This window comes from Coenobita brevimanus, chromosome 57, assembly GCF_032717465.1.
Source record: "Coenobita brevimanus isolate Jiangsu-jjx chromosome 57, ASM3271746v2, whole genome shotgun sequence".
NCBI classification, from domain to species: domain Eukaryota; kingdom Metazoa; phylum Arthropoda; class Malacostraca; order Decapoda; family Coenobitidae; genus Coenobita; species Coenobita brevimanus.
Genome location: NC_137010.1, coordinates 14078484 through 14091772, shown reverse-complemented (window position 1 = coordinate 14091772; position 13289 = coordinate 14078484). Strand labels below are relative to the sequence as shown.

At 41.3% G+C, this 13289-nt stretch overlaps 1 protein-coding gene across 1 annotated transcript in view; it reads left to right on the top strand.

The window, feature by feature from the left end:
• LOC145401900 (uncharacterized) overlaps positions 1-13289 on the top strand; it is a 91964-nt gene that overhangs the window by 7102 nt on the left and 71573 nt on the right. Inside the window, exons 2-3 of the mRNA XM_080274006.1 lie at positions 2415-2492; positions 5736-5825. Coding sequence (XP_080130132.1) covers positions 2415-2492; positions 5736-5825 — 168 coding nt within the window. The remainder of the gene's footprint in view (positions 1-2414; positions 2493-5735; positions 5826-13289) is intronic.

Sequence of the window (13289 nt, the reverse complement as noted above, 5' to 3'; positions counted from 1 at the left end):
GATTTAAAAGCATAGCAGAAAAAACATCAACGAATGTATTAATGTACAAAACTTTATTAACTGAAGATTCCAGTTCACTTAATATTAATAAACGAATAATTATTACTGTAATTTTACGTTTTTGACAACTAAAACTGAAATCAATGCAGTTATTATTTTTCCTCTACCATAATAGATTGAAATAATAACACTAAAAAAAAAAGTAGTGTAGTGCTTAAGTAAATTGAGAAGGGGTAGTGGGGGGTTAAATGGTGGGGTCGTCATCTAGGAGATCGACATCCAACTCTGCCTCCTCGGTGCCACGCCCCCTCCCGCTGTCTCCCCTCACCACTCTCTTTTTCCCTTCCTTTCTACCTTTTTCCACATCTCCACACACTTCTGACACTTATGAGAGGTTATAGGCACCACCTCCTCACTGTAACTATGTGATGAACTCATCTTGTCACCCCCCCTTCAACCCCAATAACAACAGCTCATCTTGTCACCAATAATCCACGATAAATGGGGTAAAAATCCAATACGTAATAATTAGACACCTCAGTGAACACGGGAGGGAAGCCTCACCGGCACACCGGGTGGGCCACACGCTTGCTGATTGGCTGCTCTGGGGGAGTGGCACAGAGTGAGAATGCTGATTGGTTTGGGCTGTGTGGCTTGGATGCCTGCCTGCTCTGAATTGTTCGTTTGGCAGCATGGACAAACCCATGTGACTTTGAGCCCCTCTACCACTGTCCAGAAGGCCGAATCTTGTATGGCAACCAGTGCTGTCACTGAGAAGAGGGTTAAGCCTGTTGTCTCCCATACCTAACTCAAAACCAGTATATTGGTGGGGATGCCCCTGTGGCTCTAGACGCCTCATATATATATATATATATATATATATTCATCATTCATTGCCAGATGCCATGTATCCCAAATGGGATGGTCAAGGCTTAGAGTTAATTGTTTTACAGGGAGGGGCACTAATCCTCCACCAATCCCACTTAACACGTAGGGAGAACGTTATGCCAACAGCATCTGGTGTTCCCAGGCGGTCACCCATTCAAGTACTAACCAGACCCAACGTTGCTTAACTTCGCTGATCGGATGGTATATATATGTATGTATATATAGTGCTTCCGACTTCTTCCTTAGCCTTTATCAGTCTTTTCCTGTGCCTGCCCTCCTCTCTTCCTATTTCTCCTATCTTTCCTGTCACTTCTTATTGCTTTTCTTTCCTTTACAGGTGGCTTTACATTGAGTGACAAGCCAAATGGTTTCCTGTGAGCCAAGAAGCCATTTACAACGCTGGGTGGTAACCATATAACCAAACCATACATGCTCCCTACGTGTCAACAAGTGGGTTGGTGGAGGGTTAGTGCCCCTCCCCATTAAAGAAATAACTCAAAATCAAATGGCCACCCCTTGCGGGATTATGGCGTCTGGCAATAGATAGATAGATAGATAGTGTGTGTGTGTGTGTGTGTGTGTGTGTGTGTGTGTGTGTGTGTGAGAGAGAGAGAGAGAGTGAGTGTTCTGATGTAGTACACTATATACAGTACTGTGTTTTTCTCCTCATTATTGTGTTCGAAATAAAATACCGTAGACTAAAAACGTTCCTTCTAATTATATAATAAAAGGTGTAAAATTATAAAATTTGGTAGTTTTCCATCTTTATTGAATATTTTTTGAATGACAAAGATGGTCAGGAACCTAATCCCCCTATTTCTTAACACACTTATGGGAAAAATAGGTTTGTTATTTGACCATTTCATTATTCAACCACTTTTTGGAACTCATCCCTGTCGAATGGTAGAGGCTGGGTTGGACACTTGCTTTAATTGTTGTTGGTTAGTAGAGTAATATACCTTAGTAATTTTGCAAAATATATCAGTAGGCTTAGGCCTATTTTGTGAAGGGTGATGATGATGTCATGTGATTTTTGCAGTCTTTATGTTGTCTGTAAAACCCTTGGGTGCATTTGACACTGTTTCAACATATACTGTACCTTAGGAAAGCCTCCAGTGGATTGAAATAATACTGCTATACAGTAATTCACAGTGTTGTTGTTATTTGATATGGCTCTTGGTTCGTTGTCTGATTGTACAGTAAGTGGAATACTGCACATGTGATAATTATCAGGCACACAGAAACAGAAAGATGCAGACCACTGTCAGAAATGCGAACCCTATTGAACCTGCCATGCATGTTGTGTTGGTGTATGTACAGAATGCACTGTTAAGCCTGGGAGGTGGAGTCAGGATTCCAGGGGCTTTAGTAATGGGTAAAAGGTTGTCTGGCTGATTTCATTGGCCATACTGTCAGTTTTTCTCCAGCCCTTGTACTTTCTCTCATTACTTCTGGATCCTACCTAAGCACATCCTCAAGTAGGAAAATTGGTCAAGATGATGATGTTGATGTACTGTTCCCTGCAGGTTGACGAGCTCCTGAGCAAACTCGACAAACTCCCTGAGTATGTGCGCATCCAGGCTCTACAGAAGCTCTCACAGAAGGTATGAGAAGCTGTAACTGACTGAACCCTCTTAGAATGGTGAAGTCTTTTATATTTCATTACATTTCCCACTTTTTATTTATTTGTTTTTTTAATAGCCTTACCCAGTGCATGCTTTGCTCAAGTGTTTGTATTTTATTCATTCTGCAACAGTTCAGTTTTATTCAGCTGATGGAAATTTGGCAATTAGAAGATTAACATCTATCGTTGTTAAAACTTTCACTGTCGTGAAGTCACATACTGTAGTACTATACCAGTGGTCCCCAACATGGTGCCCACAGACCCATATTATGATGCCCGCGGAATGCCTTGGAAACTTATATATTTGTCATTCTTTCTCAGAATTATATATATATGTATATATGTATCTTATGGCAAATGTTTTGGAGAGCCTCGGAGGACACAATACTTGCCTAGGGCCCCAACCAAACTGGCAAATTTGCATGGCCATGTGGAATGTGAGAGGTGTGAATGAGGAGAGTAAGAGGATCGAACTGGCGAATGTGTTCAAGAGTGAGATATGCCGTGATGGCACTATGTGAAACTAAGATTGAAAGGGTGTGAAGTGGAGGAGTAGGAGGGTGTAAAGTGTGTAAGGCCGTGCATGAATGGGCAAGGAAGATACAAAGAAGAAGTTGCTTTGTTGATGAATCAAGTGTGGCAGAGTGGAATGATATATTACAAATGTGTCTGCTCAAGGCATATGTATGTCAAGTTCAAGTTTGAGAAGGTGAAAGTGCCAGTGATTGTAGCATATGCACCGTGTGAGTAGTGAAACAGAGAAAGACAGCTTTTGGGATGCGCTGGATGAAGTACTAGCAGAAATGTCCAGAGTTATAAAGTGATTGTAATGGGCAATATGAATGGTAGAGTAGGCACTGGTCCTGTGAATGATATAATGGGTAATAATGGAGTACCAGGAGAGCATGATAATGGGAAGCGACTGAAGGACATGTGTCAGGAAAGGAGATATATAAAAAAATGTAAAGAGAAGAGATGATGAATCAGCTGATAGATTCTCTCTCTCTCTCTCTCTCTCTCTCTCTCTCTCACAAATAGGTAAGTGAGAGGAAGGGAAGGGGCAAGGGGGCAAGGGAGGATGACAGGGATTATAAGTTAAGCCAAGTTAATATGCAGATAAATACTGACCATTACACTGTTGTCAGATTTACGGGTAGCCTTGGAGCGACTTCCCAGCTTCTTTTAGAGCCAACAATACATATATACACATATATCTGGGTCGGTGTGAATTTGATTTTTTTTTTCCCCTAGTGCCCTCCACTATAATAACATTGGTAAATGAGGCACGAAGCATACGAAAGGTTGGGGACCACTGTACTACACAAATATCAGACAATTTATTTACCTGTGAATGAAATACAGTATCAGTCACAGAGTTTAAAGAGCTTCTTCATTGTGAATGAGTAAATGATGTCTGTATCTAATCCCTACAGCAAAAAAAATCTCTCTAAAGCTTTAACCCGCCCCTTCCCAGAGACGTGAATTCACGTCCTCACATGATGTGCACTCATATCCCGGAGAAGTAAATTAATGCGGCAACATTGCAAGGACATTGCAAGGTCCCTAATTTGCACAATTTTCAATTTTTGTGAGTGATTTTTGGCATGTATACACAGGACACCTTCCTCTACAAGATGCCAGGCAGGGACAATGCCTTACCCAGCATGACCTCCTCCCCCCCCTGCATGACCTTTTCTCAGCAATTCACCTGTTATCAGTGACCTGGCCTGTTAAGCCATGTCATGCCACGGTACGAAATTCAGGGCCAGAGTGATTCCCCAATCGATGACAATGTGGAGGACAAATATTAGAGGAAGAAACAGTCAGAAATGATGATCAGGTAATGTGGCAAAAAAAGGTCAGGAATGGTGATGAGTTAGTGAGTGAAACAATGCTTATAATGCCTATATTACCGTTTGAAAACCAATATACTCTCGTACTACATATAAATTCGTACTAGATAAATAAATAAATACCGTTTATGAGTGGTGTAGAATAGTTATCCTCCCATAGAACTCGTTTTCTTTGCAGCCAGCCTAATAGAAAACCCTGTAAGGTAAGGAGGCACTCCTACCTGGATCGAGTATTTTAAACCTCAGGTGAGTGATTTCTCTATGAATTTTCGATGTTTCTCACCAAAAGCGGATGTTTGAGCCAAAAAAAAAAAAAGGTCCAAAAATGTCGGGACTGGGGCATACCACTGCCCAGAAAATGTCGGGATGGGGCGGGTTAATGAAATTGGAGAGGGTGGTCATGAACAAATTACCTCCATGTTGCCCTTTCCTCCACCATCATTCCTCCCTCCAGCACACACCATTGTTATTCATGTACTGTACTGTACTTCTCCAACCCATCCCTTCACCTTTTCCACGGTTTCCAGCGTTACCTGAGAAGCTGATTTAATAGTTTCTCCAACAGTACTGGTAATATTTGTATGAAAATACTGTAGTTGTAATTCTTTAGGACACATGCCTTTTTTACATTGAAGACTGCTTGTGTACTTCATCCACCCAAGGAAGAGTAAATACATTAGTAAATTTAAATCATAATGACCATATTTTTAAGGTGTTAGGAAGCTCCCATAAGTTATTATGCAGATCATATGCTAACTCCTGTAGGGAGGGTCCTTTTTTTCATGCTCTGTCTGTATTTTCAGTTTATTCTTGCTACTGGCAGAAAATTCTGTTTGGTTTGGGAAAGAACTTTTACAAAAGATGTTTATATAAGCAGTACAGTACCCCACCACCATTTTTTAGTTTATTCGTATTACTTGCTGAAAATTTTATTTGGTTTGGGAAATGACTTACTGAAGATGTTTGTAAACTTGGTAGGGTACCTAACCTTACCAGTTCAGAAAGTTGGTCCTCAAGCTGAATACCTGTATAATTATCAAGAAGTTGCAAGAATGTAATAAAATGTCACTTTGCTTGAAGATGCAGTTGTATATAAGAACATTTATAAGATGACTTACAATGGGAATTTACATTATTGCGATTTAGGCAGAGAAGAAGTTAATAATGATAATGTTTATTCTGGTGAGAACTTAATTTAGCTGGAAACTGAGTAAAGAAGACAGTAATAATGATAATAATTCTAATGAGAACTATATTTCACAGGAAGCTGAATAGCAAAGACAATAATAATGACGGTAATTCAGTTAACAACTTACTCAAGTGTGACACTGGGTAAAAAAGATGATGACGATGACTATTTGCCACTTCAGGTGTTGGTACCCAAGCCACAGGGTCGAGGGCGAAGACGGGGTGGCAGGTGGGGCAGCAGGACCAGACCTTCCTTACGGTCCGGATGCCTGGTATGAGTTTTTTTTTTTTAATGTTTCACTGTTTAGGGGGGATAGAGAGAGAGAGAGAGAGAGAAAGAGAGAGAGAGAGAGAGAGAGAGAGAGAGAGAGAAAGAGAGAGAGGGAGAGTGTTACAAGGAAATCTTTGTATCTCAAAGACCTTGCAGTCTGAACTGAGGAAATACTTTATATATACCTGGGATTGCATATCCAATTTGCTCAGTCTAGTGTAAGATCCTATTGAGGTTTCTTTCACACTGCTCTATTGTAGTGGAGCAGTATTAACAACACCTGTTCCAGGTGGAGCAGAGCTTGTATGTGAAAAAGTTTTCACAAATGCTGGTGTTAACTTTTTTTTCACTTCCATCATCCAATTCTGGTTGCATGTTGAGTTCATGCTGAAACTAAACTACTTTCTATTGTCAGTATTGTTAAACCTGCTTGGTATTTTAAACTTCTTAGTGAGCTGATGTCATAGTTTATGATTTTCTAATGAAAACAGCCCCAGAGCTTCAAGCAGTCCTGATAACTCAGTCTCCTGATGGATAGAATAATTTTTGTAGCTCTAACTTTTATTCTTTCATGTTGACCTATGTCTTTCTCAGGTCTAGGTGACCTGAACTGCACAGTATACTCCAAAAGTGGCTGTATTAAGGAGTTACGGAGTGTAAAATAATCTCTTTATTCTTATAATGAAACTGCCTCTGAATGTAGCCTTGTAGTTTGGGGGCCATTTTCTCTTCTTCCATCCACTGTTTAGAAAACTTTAGGTCACTACTGATCAATTCACCTAAGTCCTTTTCCAAATCAGTCATCCTCAGAGTTCTCCCTAAAAGTGAATAGTCTGATCTGGGATTTGCATGACTAGTATGCATCACCTCTCATTTCTCCAAGTTAAATGGCATTTGCCATGTCTACAAGAAAGAGAGAGAGAGAATGATCTTATGAGTGCAGTATATTGAGTTGTGAGAGAGAGAGATGATCTTGCAGCTACAGTATATTGAGTTGCCTGGGAAGAAAGGGGGAAGGCTGATATAACTAAAGACTTCATACTCTTATATTTTGGGAAAAAATTATACTGAAAATGTTTTTTAGCATCAGTATGTTCTTTAGTCAGTCTGTTTTAGCATACGATGAGAGTTTCTCACCTTGACAAAAATATCACAAGAGATAGGAGCATGGAAGGGGGGAGGTGCAGATATTCATTCATTTCATTCGTCGTATAATCCTGTGATGCTCCCATGAGTAGCGTAGGAGCCTGGGGCTAAGCGGTTGGTCCTGATATTTAACCCCTAGGCGCCGGTCCACGTCATATGACATTTTACTTTTTCGCGGGCATGTTTGAACTTAGTAGTGTGCCATATAGACTCAGAGTATTGTCCCAGCATGGCTGGTGCGCGGGATCATGCTGCTTGCCCAAGGGAGGGGGCGGGGGTGTGGGTGGGGGGGTGGGAGGGCAGCCAAGCTGGGAGGAGGGCTGTGGTGGAGGGTGGTGGGAGGCCAGCTTAGAAAGAGTGTGGCCTTGGAACCAGCTGGTACTGGTTCAGGGTAGGGGTAGGGGTCAGGAGGGGTGGGGTGGGTTGGGGTGATGGGGAGGGCTACTGTGGGGCCCTGAGGGGTATGGGGGAGAGTGTGTGTGCATGAGCACAATTGTACTGACCATAGCCAGCCTTTAGGGAGTATCATATTGTCAAGAATTACTAAAAACAGTGAAATAATGTGTAAATAGTATGTACATAATGGTGAATACCTAAATAGACATAAATTTGTTAGAAAATAAGTATCATGGAAAACATAAAATAAGCCAATCTTTATTAGTTACTCTCTTGTGTTTTTTGCTATTTTAGTTGTAATATTGTGTTCATATGGCATTGTGAATTAGTGAGAGAAACAAAGACACACTCAACACTTATTTTGGTGTGAGGTAATCATCCCATCTCCTTCCAACACACCACCATGACCTTGAACATGCTCAGCCCAGCTGCCACACACTGGCTCCCTCACACCACACCACCACCTCCAAATCCCCAACAGAGAATAAGTACACACTTTTTATGCATTTTTTGTCATTTATGATTAATTTGTAATGAAAAAAAAAAAAATGGGGAAAATTGATTTTCCTGAAAATAACCTGGTTCTGGGACGTGGATAGATCTACCCATACCCGGTGTCTAGGGGTTAAGATGAGAATGACCAGCCTCACTCATCCTTGAGTGGCATTACGTGAGCAATAAACCCCAACCACCCTTTGGATATAAACCTGCTCGGGCTCAGTCCGAATGGAGCGCCTTAATTACTCACTAAACCACAAGGCGCCTCAATTTGGTTATATGGCCACCACCCAGCATAGTAAGTGGTTTCCTGGTGTACAAGAAACCATTTGGCTTGTCACTCAGTGTAGAGTCACCCACTGACAGAAGGAAGAGGAAAGAATGAAGGAAAGAAAGACAAAAGAGAAAGGAAGGAAAGAAGGATGGAAGAGAGGAAAAGGCGGGCACCCGAGAGCAGCACTACATCAATTGAGTGGATGGTTAGTGCCCTCACCTACCGCTAAGGTGCAGGTATACTGGTATAAATCAGAAATGAATAGCTGTATGTTGTCTAAGCTGTATCCTGGAACAGTAATTCCTTTTGTAACACTGTACAGTAGGTGTGTTCCTGAAAACTACTGTGCTAAATGGAAGTCCCAGTAAGTGAGTCATGTTCCATCAAGAAGTAATTACAGTATGATCTCAAATACTAAAAAACTCATATTCAGGGCTGCAGACCAAAATGTATCAAAGTACATCTGATGTGATTGTTTATATATTAGTAGAAATGTGATATTTTGTGTTGAGATAAATGTTATCATTGTGGGATCTCTTCTAACCCAAATCATTCACAACACATCTCGACTGCTTAACTCCTCAATGGCCGTGGGTTCAGAAATTTGCGAGCCCCCTTGGCTGGCGCCACGACCATTGTTACAGAGTTCTAAAATCAATGTCTTTTTCTTTCAGATGTGAAGAGAATCATCTGGCACTCCTGGCAGTGTGTTTTTTAGCTTCCTATATCCATCCTGTGATGTGCTATGGATTATGAGAAATATGATAAAAGTCATAAAATTCACACACATGTGCCAATAACGTGTAAGCGTTTGGGGAAAAACATCCAAGAAAAAGTGACTGCCAGAGTGCTTGGGATGGTAGAGTAGGATTGGGTAAACATGCCAGTGACCTTCATTCCCCTCCCATAATTGTTTGCAGTTTTCTATTGCTTGCACTAATTTGATGTCACCGTCACATTTATAGTAAAGCAACGCTTGATGCTGGCGGCCATTTAGGAGTTAGTAATGAGCAGTGGTATGTTATGTGAAAGTTGTCCTTATATTAATGAACAGCTTTAGTGTAAAAATAATTGTAAACAAGGATATACTGTATCTGATTGGGGATGACTGATAGAATGTTGCCTTACAAAACTTGACTATTTTCGTCCAGATGATTCCTATTTATTAGCGTATATGAAATGGTCACCTTCGCTTGGTGGTACCAATATGAGCGGGCTGCTCTGCTGATCCATTCCCTACCTCCTGTCAGGGATAGTGGTCTGCAGGAGGAAGGCAACTTCAGTCTGCATTCCACTGGGGTCTGGGGGAGATGGTGGCTGAGTCAGTTGAGATGTGGTATCATGTGCTAATGAACATAAGTTTTATTTCTGGCTGGGGCACAAGAATGTAAAATTTGTTCAAATAGACTTTACTGATTTACCATAAGACCCACCAACATGTCCTAGAACACCCCTACTTATATTAATACAGTACAGGTATACCGCGGTTTAATGATGTATTTGGTTAGGTAAAACCCCATTGTTAGGTGGGGTATTGTATATTGGGGTACTTTTAAAATGTGAGGTAATGGGAAGTGTTTATCAGCCTTGGGTTTCTCCCCAAACCAAGTTCAAAACCCACCCGAATGAGCCCCAGAACAAATGTAAAGCCAATCTAAATGGCCTAACAGCTGTAAAAGAAGCTAACCTAAGCCTAACACCTGTAAAAACTCACTAAAACCAACAAATAAAATCTGTAAATCATCAAATATAAGTTTGAAAAAAATCAGACTTGGTAAACTGTACCCCAAAATAACAATGTTCATCCCACCTGTGACTAAAACACACTAATCTATGTCTAAACACTGTTTATAAATCAACCTGAACACACAGTTTTAGTCTATCATCAAAATCAGCAAAAAAAATCTAAACCCATTGTTAAACCGGGGTTTGGCCATTGTCAGGTGGGGTCTGGTGGTATTTCTACCCCCATCATTAAGCTGGGGTATCGCATCTAGAGGTATCATATATCAAGATATTACTGTACTGTATTGTACAGTATAGGATACGTCCCTGAAGACGGTCATTTTCTTTAGAGTTAGTTCTGCATATGGTGAGAGGGGAAAACATGCTGTTATTTGGGTCTCTGTGTTATTCAAACCACCTCTGGGCAAGAGTGGTCTGAATAATTGAGTGACTTATTTCATTTTGTTTCATTTTTAAAGGCTCCAGCATGCTTGCACGTGTCAGTTTTGGTCATCTAATGGTGGCTCTCCACACTGCTCGATCTCAGGCAGCCTCCCTATTCAGTCCCCTATCCCTGAGGTCACACTCAGTGACATTGTCCCTGGTCGTGTTTTATTTGCCTCCCACATCCCTCCTCCTGACATTCACAGTCCACACCTTCCACACGCAGTTGTCACCTTCCATCCATGTCTGGACCATTTCAGAATACCTCTCCTCATCACAAAAACATTTGTCCCAGCCTTCTTTTCCAATTCTTCAATTGCAGTCCTAACCTCCCAAGGTCTCTCATACAAGGACACACTACACATTTTTCAAATGATTTCCATTTATGTACATTTCGGCCCATGATTATCCCTCTCCTTTACTGCCCAGGCCTTACTACAGTATAGCATTACACACTTAACACATACTGCATACAATGACCCCTTACCACAAAGGGAGAATCCTCTAAGTGTCGAGAGAGTCAACAGCACTTTGAACCTCCTCCAACCACTCCTTACATTCAGTACCACCTCCAGCACATAATATGTCCCCTAAGTAGCAAAACTCCTCTACATAATCAAGAGACTCTCCAGCAAGTACAATCCATTTACACCTCTCAGTCTCTAGATGTTCTTCCTCACAAATCAAGAAGATCTAGATAAACTCCACAAGTGGAGCCAAATGTGGAAAATGGAATTCATTACTAATAAATGTCATGTATTGGAAATGGAAGATAGTTATAAGAGACCAAGGTATGAGTACAAGATGAGACATGAAATAATAAGGAAGGCAAAAGGTTGTTGGTACACTGAAAGCAGTGATGAGAAATAGGGAGGTGAGTATGGAAGTTAAGAAGTCACTGCATGATGGTATTGTGATCCCTACCCTGACGTATGGAAGCGAGGCGTGGACCTTGCAAGAGGGGAACAAGTCAAGAGTGAGAGCAGTGGAAATGAGTTACTTGAGAGGAGCATGTGGAGTGACGTGGAGGGACAGGTTGACGAATGAAGAAGTGAAGGAACGTTGTGGGGTAGATGTGGATGTGGTTGAAAAGATTAGGAGAAATACACTGAGGTGGTTTGGACATGTGGAGAGAATGGAGAATGAAAGACTGACTAAGAGGGTGTATGTAGGTGAGGTGGAGGGAGGGAGAGGGAGGGGTAGACCGAGGATGAGGTGGAGGGATGGAGTTGAGAGGTATATGAGGGAGGGGGGGTGAGTTGGGGGGAGGGGAGTCAAATGGTGGGTGACAGAGTGACTTGGAGACGTTTTGTCTGCGGCCACCCTTTGCGGGATTAGGGCGTCAGGCTATAGATAGATAGATAGAAAAGAAGAAAAGGAGCTTGGTGTAACTGTGCAGGATAACCTCTCACCAGAGAAACAGACAAACAGGATTACTGGAGGAACTTATGGGCTGGTGAACAACATGAGAGTGGCATTTAATTATACAGATAAAGAGATGCTGAGAGAGTTAATAGTGGCTGTGGTAAGACTGAGACTGGAATATGCAGCCGTGATATGGTCACCACACTTGAAAAAGCATATCAGTAAACTAGAAAGAATACAAAGAGTAGCCACAATATCGACAGCAAGCTTTAGAGAATTGTCTTATGAGGAGAGATTAGGAAAGCTGAAATTGCCAACCCTGAGTGTGAGAAAAGAGAGGGGAGATTTGATTGCAATGCTTAGAGGAGTAAGAGGAATAGAACATTTGGACAGAGAGGACCTCATTGTGAAAGGTGATGGAAAAACAAGAGGACGTGAACTCAAGCTGAAGAAGAGTCGATGCCTCAGTGATGTAAAGAAATTTAGTTTTCCAAACAGAACTATAGACAGTTGGAATAATTTAGCTGGAGAGGTGGTGCAAGCAAAGAGCATCTGTGTGTTTAAATGTAGATTATATAATAAATATTTGTAGAAAGGGACAGGATAACATGAGCTTAGCTCAAATCCTGTATAATACAGTTAGGTAAATACAATAATGTAAATACCTGTACACCACACACACACACACAAAATCAGCATTGTTTTGCAGCCTGCCTCCAATACCGCTGCATCTTTTATGCACCCACTTATTACAAACACTGCACAAGATGGAGTTACTTTTCACGCCCTTGTGACAAAATGCACACTCCCTCTGCAATGAAAGTATTGCCATCTGCCACAGATATCAGTACAGTACATTTATTTTGTCCACATTTACTCTCAAACCCTTGTACCACATTTCATCTCTCCGTTTCCTAAATTTTTGCTCTGCCTTCCTCTTATTCTCCTCAGTCAGCACCAAGTCATCAGTATACAGTACATCATCTCCTATGGGAGTTAATTTCTGAGGTCACATAATAGGCCACCATGATCAACAGTAATGGGCTCAAGACTGACTTCTGATGCATGCCAGTGTTCATGTAAAATTCATCACTCAAATCTCCATTCATTCTTACCTGGGTGCAAGCACTCTTATATATTGTCATAGCCAAACCATCTACTCCTTGATCTCAAGCTTACTTATTGACCACTTCACCACCTTCCTAGGAACTCTTTCAAAGGCTTTCTCCAAATCAACAGAAACAAAGTACAGCTCCCTCTTCTTTCCTGTATATTTTTCCTGAAGCTGTAGGACATTGAGTGTCACATCAGTGGTCCTTTTGCTTTGCATAAACCCAAGCTGGATCTCAGAAGTATTCACTCTTTCCCTTATCATAACTTCCAGAACTTTCTACATCACCATCATTATCTGGCCCAAAAGTTTTATGTCTATAATTTCATGGCATTACCCTTTCCCTTATACACATTTACAGTCACACTCTTCAGCCAGCTATGTCGAACAACACACTCATATATAATTGAATTTATCAAATTAGTAACCAAACCCGTTCATGTATCTCATGAGGCCATCAGCATTTCAGCAGTCAATCCAGATACACCTGCCTTCCCCAGCTACAT